At 43.0% G+C, this 16,189-nt stretch overlaps 1 protein-coding gene across 1 annotated transcript in view; it reads right to left on the reverse strand.

The window, feature by feature from the left end:
- Nucleotides 1-15,728, reverse strand: part of lonrf2 (LON peptidase N-terminal domain and ring finger 2) — a 44,170-nt gene extending 28,442 nt beyond the window's left edge. Inside the window, exon 1 of the mRNA XM_003227132.4 lies at nt 14,396-15,728. Within this exon, the coding sequence (XP_003227180.2) occupies nt 14,396-15,137 (742 nt within the window). The 5' untranslated portion in view covers nt 15,138-15,728. The remainder of the gene's footprint in view (nt 1-14,395) is intronic.
- Nucleotides 15,729-16,189: the final 461 nt, after the last annotated feature.

Genomic DNA, 16,189 nt, shown 5'->3' on the forward strand with positions numbered 1-16,189 from the left:
TGCCTTACCATTAGTTAGAATGGCAAGTGTTCCATATACATTACAGACACAGACTTTAATAGCTCTATAAGATATTTTGCCACTATCACACTGATATTAACAAAAAGGGATGAGGATAAAAGGTAAAGTAAATGCATTTAGTGAATATACTGCAAAACAAAAGACTTTTTTTAAAGAAAAACCTTATTAGTAGGTTACAGAACTCAGACTTTAGAACCTTGGCATTCTGAATCAGTTTCTCTACATTTTTAAAACATTATCAGTAATATCATCTCTGGCTCCAGACTACATTGCAGGTATAATTGCATCTGCAAAAGAGTCCTTGTTTGAAAAATGGCACTGAATGGAAATGGATCATTGCCTATATTACGTAGTGAAATTATTTATTTTGACTTTTGACATGGCAATAATAATAAAGCTGGTATTTGAAACTGGAAGGCCCATCAACAATTGTGCTAAAATTATCCAACCACTTTTAGCATAGGTTTCACAATTAGAGCCAAACTTATAGGATTCTGATAAAACATCCCTTTGCTTAAATGTCTTTATTTTCTTTACATTAAAGGAAGGATTTCCTTTGTTTTTGTTAGTTTTGTCTATGTAGGACTCACTGTAATTATATCCCCTCATTGCAATATATTTTCAATACAATGGGCTCACTGATCCATGGGGGCTCAGTTCCATGCATTAACATAAAACACTTCCAATCATACCCCATATTTGTAAATGGTAGTGACATGAATCCAAATGCTTCAGTGTATCCATGTTAATGTCACCTTCATTTGATTATTTAGGGTATGATCTGTGGTCAAGGGAAATTACGGATCCAGAAAGCACTCACTGTACTGTGATTTAAAAACTAAAATGAAACACCTGCCTATATTTTAAATAGCCACATGATTATTCTTAGGTAACGGTGCTCCAAGTAAAGCATAATCCACCCACACACCTTCCCAAAAATACAACGGATTGGAGAAAGGGGAGTGTTCCTTCTGAACTGTTATGCAGATGCCCTTATTTCAGTATATTTCAGATCAACTGGGTGGCACAATTAATTTAGCTTTACATGGTCTGATCCATTTTGATCCCCGACACTATTCTTACATCAATTTAACAAAGCAAAGCTCACAGAATGTTAGCTCCTAAGTAGTTCACATTCAGAGACACTTAAAGCAAACTGGGTGAAGATTAAAAAAAAATCATAAGAGAAGATAGCTATTTGCTATTCCAGCAACAGGACAGCCTGCTGGGAAACGCAACAAAAGTTCAAAGCACACAAAGCTATCTAGGAATCCAATACATAGCAGGGGATGTATTTATAGCAATTTAGATAGGGAAAACCCCTTTTTAAAAGTAGTCAACGATTTCCCCAGTACTATCAGGCAATCCTGGTACCAGCAATATCTGTGAATCATTCCATGTATAATGGTACAAATATACCATCAGAGCCAGTACACTCTTACTACAAATTCTATACTCTCAAAACTCCCATTTAATCCTTCCTTTTTAGTGTGCTCTGCATGTGCATATGCAAAAGCCAAACAAAAGCCTCCATTTCAGGCATGGGCAGACTTTGGCGTTTTGGACCTAAACTCCCACAACAGGTTGTTAGGAATTGTGGGAGTTGAAGTCCAAAACATCTGGAGGGCTGAAGTTTGCCCATGCCTGCTCTGTACATTGGAATCCTTTGTTCCATTCCATTTCAGCACTCTTCTCTTGGATCCACTCAGGTTTTCAAGCCCAGCATCAAAAAATCACCCTTTAAAAAAACCTGTTCTCTCTTAGTACTGACTGATAGTATTTATAATTATCTCTAGAGTAAAATTTAAAGGAAATGTTATCTGGGAAAGCTCCAGTAAAGTCTCTGCACAATAGCAGCCTCTCAAATCACAGATGAAAAGATGCTAAAGAGAAGGCTGCTCTCTCATAAATTCTAATCTCTCCGTCAGACATTGGTCACTAGTATGCACCTGGTTACTAAAAATCTCACTGTGCTCCAAAATAACTTCGAAGCATTGACTGCTCTCTTTGGGTGCATTTTCCATGTTGGATGCATTATGGCCAGTTGATAAACCCATCCTATCAAGTGCTAGAAAAATGCATACTTATGCTTCTGTACCTTAATAGAAATTCAAGGATGCAGCAAAAGTGTGATAAATATATCCCCACTATTTAGTAAAATAATGTAATGAGCTTATGAAGCTTATTGCATTATTTCAATTACATAACATGCTTATGAAGATGCTACTCATACAGAATTGGAACCTTCTACAATCTACATGTTAAATATTTCCTTGTACCCACATTTCTATCAATTGATTCTGCATCCATGGAATCAAGCATTCACAGCTTGAATATATATATATATTTAATCCCAAAAGCAAACTATGATTTTAGCCATATTATGTTAGCCATTTTATTGTATTATTTATACATCTATTTACTCAAACCTAATGATCACCTTTTTTTGGCTAAATTGCCTTGCCAAAATTAGGGTGCACATTAGATTCGGCTATATGGTAATCTTAGTGCTCAGCCAAAGCAAAAGGGGAAGTTGCTTCAGGAGCTGTACCTGGAGCCCCTATTTGAGGGGGGTTATCTATAGTTTCATGGCCATGACTCAATATTGTGTAATCCTGGGATTTGTAGTTTGGTGAAGCACCAGCCTTCTTTGGCAGAGAGGGGTTAAGATCTTGTCAAACTATAGCCCCCATAATTCCATAGCTTTGATCCAGAGCAGTTAAAGCCCAACAGACTCAAATAAATATACAATAGTAATAAGAATTAACTACCCATGGATTTTGAGTTCCAAGATGGATCTGGAACCAAATCCCAGCAGATACCAAGGGCCCATTGTGTTCCCCCAAATCTTCCTCATCACTTTTAATATCAAACAATTGTGAGAGACAATATAGAAAATTGTTAAAGGCTTGTTGATCTTTTAGGCACCCACATTTGCAAAATATTATGAAGTCACTAAAGCATCAAGGGAGAGCAGGCATGATGTAATGTAGGGATCCCAAACATTTAAAGCAGAGGGTCAGTTCATGGTCCCTCAGACTGTTGGGGGGCAATCTTTAATTGTGTGTGGGTGCATGCATAAGGAGTGCATGTGTTGTGAGCTGGCCATGTCACATATTCACTGCTGCACACACACAATCACGCACTTGTTGCCACCGCTGCCACGCACCTGCCACGCCCTCACCACACTCGCCGCAGCCTCCACACACACACATATACCGCCATCACCTCCATAATCGCTGCCACTCACATTCATTTGCCCTTACTATACCCACACACTTACTGTCACCACCACATGCGTGTCGATAGTGTCAGGAGCTGATTAAAAGACCTTGGCGGGCCAGATTCAGCCATGCAGGCCTTGATAGGAGGATCCCTGATGTAATGCTTTGGGATATGGACTAGGAGATCAGGGTTCAATTCACTGCTCAGCCGTGGAAACATGCTGGATGACCCTAACCAGGTCACACGCTCCAAAACTCAGAGCTATTACAGACAGGCCCTATCTCCCAGGATCTGATCCCAGGTTTTCTGCTTTAAACTGGATTATATGAGTCCGCGTGTGATGGATCATTACCTTGACCTGATGTTGGGGCTTGAGTGCCTCGATGATGCCATGAACTATACCGTGCAGGGCCACCCAAGACGGGAAGGTCATGGCAGAGAGGTCAGACTAAGCACGATCCCTGGGGAAGGTAATGGCAACCCACGCCAGTATTCTTGCCATGAAAACTACATGGATCAGTACAACCAGAGAAATGTCGGTATACCATCGGAAGATAGAACCCCCAGATCGGAAGCTGGTCAAAATGCTACTGGGGAGGAGCAGAGGACTAGTCCAAGTAGCCCCAGATGTGATGACGCTGTTAGCTCAAAGCCGGAAGGAAGGCTAACGGCCGACGGTGCTGGAGGTGAAGGACGAATCCAATGTTCTAGAGATCAACACACTATAGGAACCTGGAATGTAAGATCTATGAGCCAGGGCAAACTTGATGTGGTTATTGGTGAGATGTCAAGATTAAAAAGACATTCTGGGAGTCAGTGAATTGAAATGGACTGGAATGGGCCACTTCACAAAAGATGACCACCAGATCTACTACTGCGGACAAGAGGAACACGTAAGAAATTGAGTAGCCTTCATAGTTAATAATAAAGTTGCAAAAGCAGTGATTGAATACAGCCCAAAAAATGATAGAATGATCTCAATTCGAGTTCAAGGCAAGCCATTTAACATCACAGTAATCCAAATATACGCCCCAACCACAGCTGCTGAAGAAGCAGAATTAGATAAGTTCTACGAGGATCTTCAGCACTTAGTTGATAACACACCAAAAAAGAGACATTATTCTCATTACAGGAGATTGGAATGCTAAGGTGGGCAGTCAAATGATAACCGGGATCACAGACAAGCATGGTCTGGGACAACAAAATGAAGCAGGACGTAGGCTGATAGAATTTTGCCAGGAAAACTCAATGTGCACAACAAACACTCTCTTCCAACAACCTAAAAGACGGCTTTACACATGGACTTCACCAGATGATCAACACCGAAATCAGATTGACTACATCCTTTGCAGCCAAAGGTGGCGGACATCCATCCAGTTGGTGAAAACAAGACCTGGAGCTGACTGTAGTTTAGATCACGAACTTCTTATTACAAAATTTAGAATCAGACTAAAGAGAATGGGGAAAATACACAGACCAATTAGATATGATCTCACAAATATTCCCGTTGAATATGCAGTGGAGGTGAAGAATAGATTTCAGGGACTAGATTTAATAAATAGAGTCCCAGAAGAACTATGGACAGAAGTCCACAACATTGTTCAGGAGGCAGCAACAAAGTACGTCCCAAAGAAAAAGAAAACCAAGAAGGCAAGATGGTTTTCTGTTGAGACACTGGAAGTAGCCCAAGAAAGAAGGAAGGTGAAAGGAAACAGCGATAGGGGAGATACGCCCAATTAAATGCACAATTCCAGAAGCTAGCCAGAAGAGACAAGGAACTATTTTTGAACAAGCAATGCATGGAAGTGGAAGAAGACAACAGAATAGGAAAGACAAGAGAACTCTTTCAGAAAATCAGAAACATCGGAGGCAAATTTCAGGCAAAAATGGGCATGATCAAAAACAAAGATGGCAGGGACCTAACAGAAGCTGAAGACATCAAGAAAAGGTGGTGAGAATATATAGAAGATCTGTATAGGAAGGATAATAATATAGAGGATAGTTTTGATGGTGTGGTGAGTGAATTAGAACCAGACATCCTGAGGAGCGAGGTTGAATGGGCCTTAAGAAGCATTGCCAATAACAAGGCAGCAGGAGACGATGGGATCCCAGCTGAGCTGTTTAAAATCTTGGAAGGTGATGCTGTCAAGGTGATGCATGGCATATGCCAGCAAATATAGAAAACACAAGATTGGCCACCAGATTGGAAAAAATCAATTTATATCTCCTGTCAGGACCCAGGCTACAGAGCACCAATAACCATACGCAGAGGCCAGATTCTATCTAATATCTTTATTAAGGAAATATATAAAGTTAGTAAAAGCAAATGTAAAAGATAGTCCAGAAGCAGACCTTTCAGGAAAGGTCAAAATTAGTCCAAAGAAATAATGTCCAATATGAAATATTAAGGTCCAAAGTTGTAATCCAATAACCGAAACACTCACTTTGCCAAGCAAAGTGAGGGGAGATGACAAGGTCCTTTAGTCCATAACTTGAGCAAGGCTAGGAAATAACTTGATACTTGAAACAAGGCTTAAAACGTGGAACAAGGTAACTAGGAACAAGAACAAGGTCCGTGGAATAACTTGGTAAAATCCGTGGAACAAGGCAAGGATTGGTCCTGGGAAACAAGGCAAAGTCCGTAGATAAACAAAGGCTGGGAAGCAAGGCGAAGGCTGGATAGCAAGGCAAGGCTTGAGCAGGAGCGAGGCTTGAATCGGAGCGCGCTGTCCAGACACAACTCGCTCCGTAGGCTGACGAATTGACTCCGCGAAGTTACTACGCGGGTAAAACATCTATATAGAGTCTAACTTTCCCACCGAAGCAGTTCTCTGGGAATCAGAAACGAAAGCTAAACTCTGAGACCAGATGTTAAACTCCTTAAAGATTCTCACGAGAAGCAGTCTTAATTGGCTACATTCTTAGCTGCAATCCTCGCACTCCTGCGCGAAGCTGAATCCAAACTTCTCTGTTGTTTACAAAACTCCCGGCGCAAGAACACGGGAGAAGTAGGCTCTGGGCTTGTTTGACATACTTCTGGGAGACAACTTTCTTGCAGGTGCAAGGTTCCCAGATCTGCCTGGGAAAGATCTGGCTGAGAGGAATCCAGTTCAGACTGGGAAGGTAAAAAACCCAAGTTCTCATCTTCATCAGGAATTACAATGTCCTGAGCAGGACTACAAGGCCCATGGATCATCACATCTCCATACCAAAAAAGGGAAACGCTAAAGAATGCTCCAACTTCCGTACAGTGGCACTTATTTCACATGCCAGTAAGGTAATGCTCAAGATCTTGCAAGACAGACTCCAGCAATACATGGAGCGAGAGTTGCCAGATGTCCAAGCTGGGTTCAGAAAAGGCAGAGGAACGAGAGACCAAATTGCCGCTGGATAATGGAGGAAGCCAGGGAGTTTCAGAAAAACATCTACTTCTGCTTTATTGACTATTCTAAAGCCTTCGACCGTGTGGATCATAATAAACTATGGCATGTTCTTGGTGGTATGGGGATACCATGTCACCTTGACTGTCTCCTGAGAAATCTTATAAAGAATCATAGAATAGTAGAGTTGGAAGAGACCTCATGGGCCATCCAGTCCAACCCCCTGCCAAGAAGCAGGAAATCGCATTCATAGACCAACTAGCCACAGTAAGAACAGATCACGGAACAACAGACTGGTTCAAGATTGGGAAAGGAGTGCGGCAGGGCTGCATACTTTCACCCTCCCTATTCAACTTGTATGCAGAACACATCATGCGACATGCGGGGCTTGAGGAATCCAAGTTAAAATTGCTGGAAGAAACAGTAACAATCTTAGGTATGCAGATGATACCACTCTGATGGCCGAAAGTGAGGAAGAGCTGAGGAGCCTTATCACCAAGGTGAAAGAAGAAAGTGCAAAAGCTGGGTTGCAGTTAAACGTCAAGGCAGTGACAGACTTTATATTTCTAGGCACGAAGATCACTGCAGATGCAGACTGCAGCCAGGAAATCAGAAGACGTTTACTTCTTGGGAGGAGCGCAATGGCCAACCTTGACAAAATAGTGAAGAGCAGAGACATCACACTGGCAACGAAGGTCCGCATAGTCAAAGTAATGGTATTCCCCATAGTAACCTATGGATACGAGAGCTGGACTATAAGGAAGGCTGAGCGAAGGAAGGTAGACACTTTTGAACTCTGGTGCTGGAGGAAAATCCTGAGAGTGCCTTGGACCGCAAGAAGATCCAACCAGTCCATCCTCCAGGAATTAATGCCCGGCTGCTCACTGGAGGGAAGGATATTAGAGGCAAAGCTGAAGTATTTTGGCCACATCATGAGGAGACAGGAAAGCTTGGAGAAGATCACGATGCTGGGGAAAATGGAAGGAAAAAGGAAGAGAGGCCGACCAAGGGCAAGATGGATGGACGGTATCCTTGAAGTGACTGGGTTGACCTTGAAGGAACTGGGGGTGGTGACGACCGACAGGGAGCTCTTGCGTGGACTGGTCCATGAGGTCACAAAGAGTCGGAGACGACTAAACGACTGAGCATCAGCAGCATATGAGTCCGCATTGCTCGATAATCTGGGATAAACAGAAAACCTGGGATCACATTCTTGGATATAGGGCCTGTCTGGAAGGGCCCTCAGTGGAAGGCAAATACACCCTCTCCAATATATCTTGGCAAATAAACCCTATGGTAGGGTTATCTTAAGATTGCCATAAGTCAGAAATTACTTGAATGCACTAAGTGTTTTAAAAAGGGTTGGACAACTACACACATAATGTCCACCTATTCATTACATACATCATATCAAGGACAAGCACGTGCCACACTTTATCTCCTGCTCAAGTGAATGTCAAAATACAATAGTAACATTCTTTTCTATATATTGAGCTTTCAGACAAACAAGATACAATTTATGCACATTCACTGCAGTTTTATTTTTAAAACTTTGTTGGGTGCTGAATTTATTTTCAAAATGTATCCCTATTGTGCATTTAGTGGACACCTAAAAGCGTAGGGTAGGGAGGGGAATGTAACGGGCAATATCTTTGTAAACATACCAGCATCACAAAAGCATATGTGAATGATTGTATTATTAGACTAAGTTTTGAGTTGGTAACAAATGGTACTTTATTTCTATATTTATGAACACCACACACTTACTTTGACAAAGAAATGTTCTTCTCCAAAGAGAGGGGAGAAGCCACAACTGCTACTAGCTAATAGAAGGTGGCTGTTACTTACCGGTACTCTTTATGGGAATCTGATGCCCATAAACCAGTATAGTTGTCAGCTTTGAAGTTAACTACACCAAGCTATTTTAGTGATGAAACCACAGTAGATGCTTTGCCACATCAAAATTGAACAGTGTAACTTTTCTGTGTTTATGTCAGTGTGTTATCTAAAAGAAAAGACACCAATACTTTTTACATAAGGCTCTTTTCATCACAGACCGGAAAAGGCTTTTCTAGAAATGCTGCAGGATGAGTCATAAACTGCAAGGCAGTAAAGCATTTTCACTGATGATAACCTGACGCAGTGAGATTAAACCAGATCTTGTTTATCATTTTATTCCACTTATCAGATTCGTGACTTCCTTTTTTAACATTACAGTTCCAGCTACAATCCAGGTAAACATGTGAAATATCTAGTGCGTGTCTGTTTTTCCACATGTCAGCTCCTTAGGTACAGAAGCTAGCTCTAATCTCATGTTTAAATAAATGTTATGTAATACCATGCAATTTCCAGTACTCATTCACCTTGTGTAACTGACACATGTTTTTATGGGGCTGATTTCACATATGCCTAAATGCTTTGCGCTGGGTTTAAATATCACCAGCCATGCCATCTTTTCCCATTATCAGTAATCAGAACTGAAGATTAGAAAAGTTACTCTTTTCGATTAAAAGCCTTAGGACAACCTTCCATCCTGCCAACATGGTCATGCTATCTGGAGAATTGTGGAATTGTAAGGCAAAGAAAGGAAAATGTCTCTTTCTTTCTTTCCTTTCTTTCTTTCTTTCTTGCATTTCTTGTCACATTTCTATCACATATTTTCATTAACAATCCAGCCAACAATATAATTAGAAAATATTTTTTAAAAGAAGCAGTCAAGTAAATTGATAAGAGATAAGGCAGTCATGCAATTAAAATTACCATTAATCCTGTTCAACTCTCTATCTTTTCCACATATTTACTGTAGCTTCCTAAGAGTTATCTGCTACAGACAGTCAATTATATTTACAAGTCTTGCTACCTAGGGAAGTCAGTTTATTGATCTACCAAGTAGCTATTCTTGCAAGATCAGCCTTATGGCTTCTATTAGGTTAGTCATGCACTAAAATTGGAATGTAGAACCAATGCCACACTAATATTAGTTGGCAGCCACATCTGTTCTTTTTCTTTATTCTAAAGTGAGTATGAAGGATCTGATCCAGATTCCCCCTCAGCCCAGGATATGCTTGAGGTCTCTGGAATGGTCAATGTAAGAGGAACTGGTCTACTACATGCTTTATTATATCTAAGAAACAATAAGAGTGATGGGGTGGTGTCATCAGGTCTGGATTCAATGTCATCTTCGAGCCTGACTCCTAGCACCAGTTGATAACTTCTTCCTTATTTAGAAAACTTTCTCAGATTCCAGTTTCTTCACAAGCTTCCAGTATGGCCTCAGACCACAACATGAATAGCTGGAAAATCGCAACCAATGCAACCAGGAGTAAAAAAAACTTGTTTTGCTACACTTGTCAACAACACAAAGACAGATATAGTTTGTCAGCCAATTAACCTCAGACATGTACAAGTTTTTGCCAGCCAGTATTATAAACCCTTGTTACAACTGACTGCTATATTAGAATTGCTAATATTTAAAGACAGTTCCACCATTCACCAAAAAAAAAAAAAAAAACACTGAGGGACAAGTGTCTGTGTTTTCACTATCATTCTAACTTGGGCTAAGGATTTTCCAGTTTAACAAGAATTACTTGTTAAAAAGAGGCTAAACTAATGGATTTTGCCCGGGGGGGGGGGGGATAAACATCCAGTGATTATGCACACTACTAATGCATATTGGTTTTAACTAAGTACTTTCCCAAGTTGAATCCCGATAGCTTTGTATATAACGTGTTCCAAAATAACTGTTTATGTTGGACACTGAACCAAACAAGTTGGTATTATAGTAAAACAGCTGTATGTGGACTAATGCAACATTACAAATTCTTCTACTTGGAAGCCTTTCCTTCTTTACATTTGAATATCTGTATAGTTATATATGATAGTGGGGAATAAAACGCTCGCACTATAACATCCCTTCTTATATTAAGATAGTCAAGAAGGACCTGATTCCAGAGGCCTTGAAACAACATATGAGGTCTAAAGACTTCTTCTCTACTACAATTTCAGAAGTTCGGGGTGACCTGTCAAGAGTTTAAAGTAAAGTCAGCACACAGCCAAGCTCAGAAGCATGGCATTTCAAACTGTTCTGTACTCTTCAACCTCTATTCAAGATCTATGTCGCATTTTAGCCTGCTCTGTACTCTCCAACATCTTTTCAAGGTAAATTCACATTCTGACCATCCAAAGACAGCTATCCTATATACTCACATATCAGATTAGAAGTTTTAGTCAAAAAATAAAAGCAAAAAAGATGGGTCAACTTATCCGCTGGTCAATATGAGTACTGTATCTTAATTCTTAGGACCAAAAAAGGGAATCATATCCTTTTCTGAATCACATAGAGAAAGACATTCCAGAACAATCTAAAAGAGGAACTGGATCCCTCTACTTTTTCCCACATGGCATAACTTCTGATCTTTTTGACTGCTTGGTTGGTGAAAGCTGTTGGTGGCCAGGGGCAGCTAGTTCCAAAAAAGCAATAGTACTTTACCCCTTGACTTATCCATGAATCATCTCAAAAACTGTAATTTTGGTCCCAAAACCTACCCTTGACTTCTACATGAGTATATATAGTATTTGATTGTTTTGGGAAAACAAAGATTACTCTTCTGAATTAATACAGACATGGATATGTTTAAAAGAAGCCATATGGAAGAGAAGAATATCATTAATCTAAATTTTAAAATAATTTTAAGTTTTACATTAGGTGCTAGTAGAATTTCAAATACCATGTTGCGACAACAGGAGATCATATTCTTTGATTCTGATTTCATCATCAGAATCTATATATTATCTATATTCCAGACAGTCTTGAATTTGCAGTGGAAACAGAACATTCAGGCCCAGCCCTCCTGTGAGGCAGAGTAAATCTCTTACCTTAGGTGGCAACTATTCCCCTCCATTAAGAAAAACCACCTACTTACTGATGCAGTAAAAACACAATCTTAGTCAGGGTGCTCTTCAAAATGAAGAATTGGTGGAGGATGGATAACCCTATCAACTATTTTTCTCCTTTCCTGCTGTGCCCAATGCCACAGCAGGAAAGGATCTGGCACAGTTCTGAAGAGTAACCCATTACTTCACACCTCTCTCAAAGAACTTTCAGCCAAGCTATTACACAAGTGCCAAATTAGGACATTGGCCAGCACAGCTCTCCTACAAACCCATCAGGCCAAAATTCTTTGCTCTAGATTGGTCCTTTATCCAATATGACTCCAAGTCTGCATAGTCCTAAAAACATTCCTTGCATGAAATTGTTGGTACAAGTTTTATATTAAATTATACAGAATTCCCTAAGATAAAGAAGAGACCATCAGTTCGATTTCTGGACTTTGGAAAAAGAGGACTGGCAATGGTTTTAGCCCACACTGCCTGCATCTTAGAGACTTTGCCATGTATGAAGTGTAATACCATTTATTTTCAGCAACTGCTATGGCCAGAAATAAAGAGAACAAAACTGACATGTACTCCTGTTAGCCAAACTTGCATGAAAAAAGTTGAACAATAAGTGTTCCCTTTTGACTTTCCAAATGCTAAAATTCCACAAAGTGCTATGCTCCAAGATATAGCTCAAAATGGCTTACATCCAATTCAGTCTCAAATAGAGTGGAACCCATGAATCAACTCTTACATAAATTCCGCTGACTCAACACTTTCCTCTACTTGAGACTAACAATTTAACCCCTGTCATCAAGCATTTTCATGGTAATACTAACGTTATGGTTCCATATATCTTGATATGTAATAAACAAACATCCTCTTGCATTATTTGGCACTAAGCTCCTTTTAACTCCTGAATCAAAATCTCCATTTCTTGCTGTTATTTATTTACAGAGAATTCACTATTATTTGCAAAATCTTGCAGAACAAGCAGGGCCTGTTTTTTCTGAAGACTGCTTGACTTATGTATCTCACATGGGTGTGTGAAACCCATGTGGAATTAATGGTAACTAAAACCCTGACTGTCATAGTGTATAATAAAAAAGTGGTTTCAGCTATGGCATTGTGTCCCCTTCCAAATTTCAATTGCAATGGCATCTACACCATAGAATTTTAATTACTGTACAATGAAATCCACTTCTAACACTGTAATCTGACCTAGACATTCTGTCACCTCTTGGCTGTCATACATCCCAAGATTGAGAACGCAGCAACTGAACCAACATTTCAATCCAGTCATACGTACATTCATTCATCTTGTGGAGGATTCCCCCTTGCCCAAACGGCAGGGAAAATGTCCTGAAGCCACAAAATACATCTTTGCTTCCTCTTACCATTTTTTGAGTTTCCTACCTATACCAGACACTGCAGAAGACTGTTGTAACCTGGAACCCTTTATGCTACACAATTACAAGACTATGGTTCCTAATTAGGTGCCATGGACCCATTCTATGGAATCCTAAAAAGTTCCAGTTTTAGGGAAGGATAGTTAAAATTCTTATCCAGGAAGAATTCTACAGCAGTGATTTCCAAACTTTTCACTTCCAGAAGCCTTAGCTGCCTTTGCTGTCTGGACTCTGAAAGCTGAAGTCCCAAACACCTGGAAGATCACAATTTGGAAAACACTGATTTAGAGTCTCTCCAAACTGTGAATCCTAGGATTCCATACAGGATACATGGAAATTAAAATGGTATCATAGTGTAATAATTGTACAGTGTGCAAAGGCCCCTGGAAGACACACCCTTTTATTTTCAGAGCAAGCTTATTTCAGAATTTTTCTCCATGTAACAAAAGCCTACTCTTTCCAAACATCTTGTCCTCAACACACAGCCCCCTATTCACAAACACTTCCATGTTGTGAAGTCACTTGGAATCTCAATCATGATTCATATAACTTTCATCTATTATTTATTTCATGCCACAAGACTGCCTACTGAAGTGTATTTAGAAATCCCAGTGGGTCATAGGTGGCAACACCGAATCTATGAAAGGGGGGTATCATTTTAAGGGGGGGGGGGGGGGTCCTGTTCATCCTCTTCTCTCCACCCCTTCCCCAGAAATCCTTAGTCACCCCACAGATAAGAAGCAGGGTAGATAAATGTAACTTGGTCTGCTTACCTCCTTTCCAAGCCAAGCAAATCTGGCACATATGTGGAATTATGCCTGAGTTTAAATGGCACTTTGGATAGGGTTGTAGTATTAATGCAGTTTGACTAGGCGGTCTCTGCCATGGCTTAATACTATGGAATCCTGGGAGGTATAGGGTGCATCTACACAGTTGTGTTCAGTTTCCAGGCCTGGAAACTGAAAGGATTTTCAACACTAATCAAGGTAATTAAATGCAGCATTCACACTTGACTCCAATAGACAAGAGTTCTTTCTTCCACCCTGGACCTTCCAGATATATAAACCTCCCTTGCCTAGTTTCCAACAGACTTCACAAGCTCTGAGGGTGCCTGCCACAGATGTGAGCGAAACTTCAGGAGAGAATGCTTCTGGAACAATAAGGCCTGGAAAACTCACAGCAACCCAGACCCCTTCCACACAGCCATATAACCTAGAATAACATGGCAGAATATCCCACAATATCTGCTTTGAACTGGTTATGTGAGTGCACACTACCATATATTCCAGTTCAAAGCAGAAAATGTGTGTAATTCCGGCAATGAAAACCTTCGACAACAGTGTCAAAGCTCATTCATTCCGGTGTATAGACACACCCAAAGAACCTTCTTTGAGATCAAAATGTTGCTTTTGGTGAGCAGGGATGCGGATGTTTCCTGAGGGAGGCCCTTGGGGCGGGTGTGGGGAAGGGGCTTCTTGGACTCACCGAGCTCCAGGGCCTGGTTATACTTGTCGAGGGCGGCGGGCAGGTCCTGCCTCTCCTTCAGGGCCTCCGCTTCGAGGCCCAGACGCCGCGCCCGGCTCTGTCCGGGGAACCACTTCTCCAGCAGGTTGCCCAGCACCACGTTGACCCGGAGGGCGCCAAGGAGGGCGCCGGGAGGGCGGTCCGAAGAAGCAGGGCAAGCGCCGCACCGGGACGGGGATGAGGACTCGGCTCCTTGGGCGGCGCAGCGCTTGCAGAGGGTGTGCCCGCAGTGCAGGGTCACCGGCTCGGCGAGGAGGCGCAGGCAAAGCGGGCAGCCTAGGGGCTCCGGGGGCCGGCAGCAGGAGGGGTCGGGCGCAGCGGAGGGAGAGATGTTATTGTTGGCAGTGGTGCCATTGCCGGCCTCGCCGCCGCTTCTCCCGGGCCCGGGCCAAGGGGGCAGGCGCAGCTCCTTGTGCCGGAGAGTGAGGGCCAGGCCCTCGGCGAGCTGGCGGAGCTCCTCGGGGCGAAGGCGGGCCTGCCGGGCGGCGGCGCTGTAGGCCTCCAGGGCCTCGGCCACCCTCCCGGCGCGGGCCAAGGCGTCCCCGCGGCGCAGGCACAGGCCCCGCTCGGGCTGCGGCAACTCGGCCAGCTGCGAGCTCAGGATCTCTGCCGCCAGCGCGAACTGGCCCCCGCGGAAGGCCTCTTCCGCCACTTGCAGCATCTCCGCGCAAGGCTGGGGCTGAGCGCCGGGGCTGAGCTCCATGGTCGAAGTGGGTGTGGTGCCTCTAGCGCCCCATGGCGAGCTAGGCCTCTCCGCCGCGGCCTTCTCTTCCTCTCCGCTCTATCTAAGCGTTCTCTTCATAACGCCTTGCTTGGGAGTGGGCTCCGCTCCTTCCTTCCTTCCTTCGACGGGGTCAAGGGGAGGAGTCCAGGGCTGGCTTTCTTTCTCTCCCTTCTCCTCTCCCTCACGAAGCAGGAGACTATTCTGGGCGCTTATGCAACGACGCCCAGCGGTTGTATAACTAACTCCTTCTTCTCCCCGGCAGCACCGCCTTCTCTGTCTCCGGGCCCGGTGAGCCCGCCGCACATGCCCCGCGACCAGCACGTGGGGAAGGGAAGGCGAGGCTCCTGCCGCCCCTCCTCCTCCTCCTGACGAGGAGAAAAAGAAGAGGCCTCTTCGTTGCCACCGCCGTCGCCACAGGCCCAGGCCGCTTCTGCCACTCGCCTACCCGCCCGCGCGCGGGGCTTTTTACGTAACGGTCGTTTTTGTTTTTTTTCAATACCCCTCAGAAGAGGAGGCCGCCTTATGTAAAGTTGGCTCGCTGGGCTTGTGCGCGCGCACACATACACACGGGCGCGTGCGTGCGTGCCTTCTTTACGAGGCGCCAGGCCAGTTAAACCTCTGAGGCGGGCGCGCGCCCGCGCTCTGTGGGAGTGAACGGGGCAACAAGGGGCCTGATTTCATTTGGTTGATCAATCACGATAGTATGAAAAAGAAACAAGCTGAAGGCAGTCATAGTGTTAGAAGAAGTTAGCCGTGAGAAACAGAGAAACAAACACACACACCGGAAAAAGGCTCTCGTAAACAGAACAAAGGAAACGTGCACCAAATGGAAACCTAAGGAGAGAAGCAGAGGAATAAACAAGATGGCCATAAGCAGGGTTCAGTCCTGGGCCTGGGTCTGTTCAACATCTTTATTCATGACTTAGATCAGGCATGGGCAAACTTCGGCCCTCCAGATGTTTTGGACTTCAACTCCCACAATTCCGGAAAGCCACACTCTCTCTCAAAATAAGACAAAGTCTTGCCAAGAT

This window comes from Anolis carolinensis, chromosome 3 (genome assembly GCF_035594765.1).
Source record: "Anolis carolinensis isolate JA03-04 chromosome 3, rAnoCar3.1.pri, whole genome shotgun sequence".
NCBI lineage: Eukaryota > Metazoa > Chordata > Lepidosauria > Squamata > Dactyloidae > Anolis > Anolis carolinensis.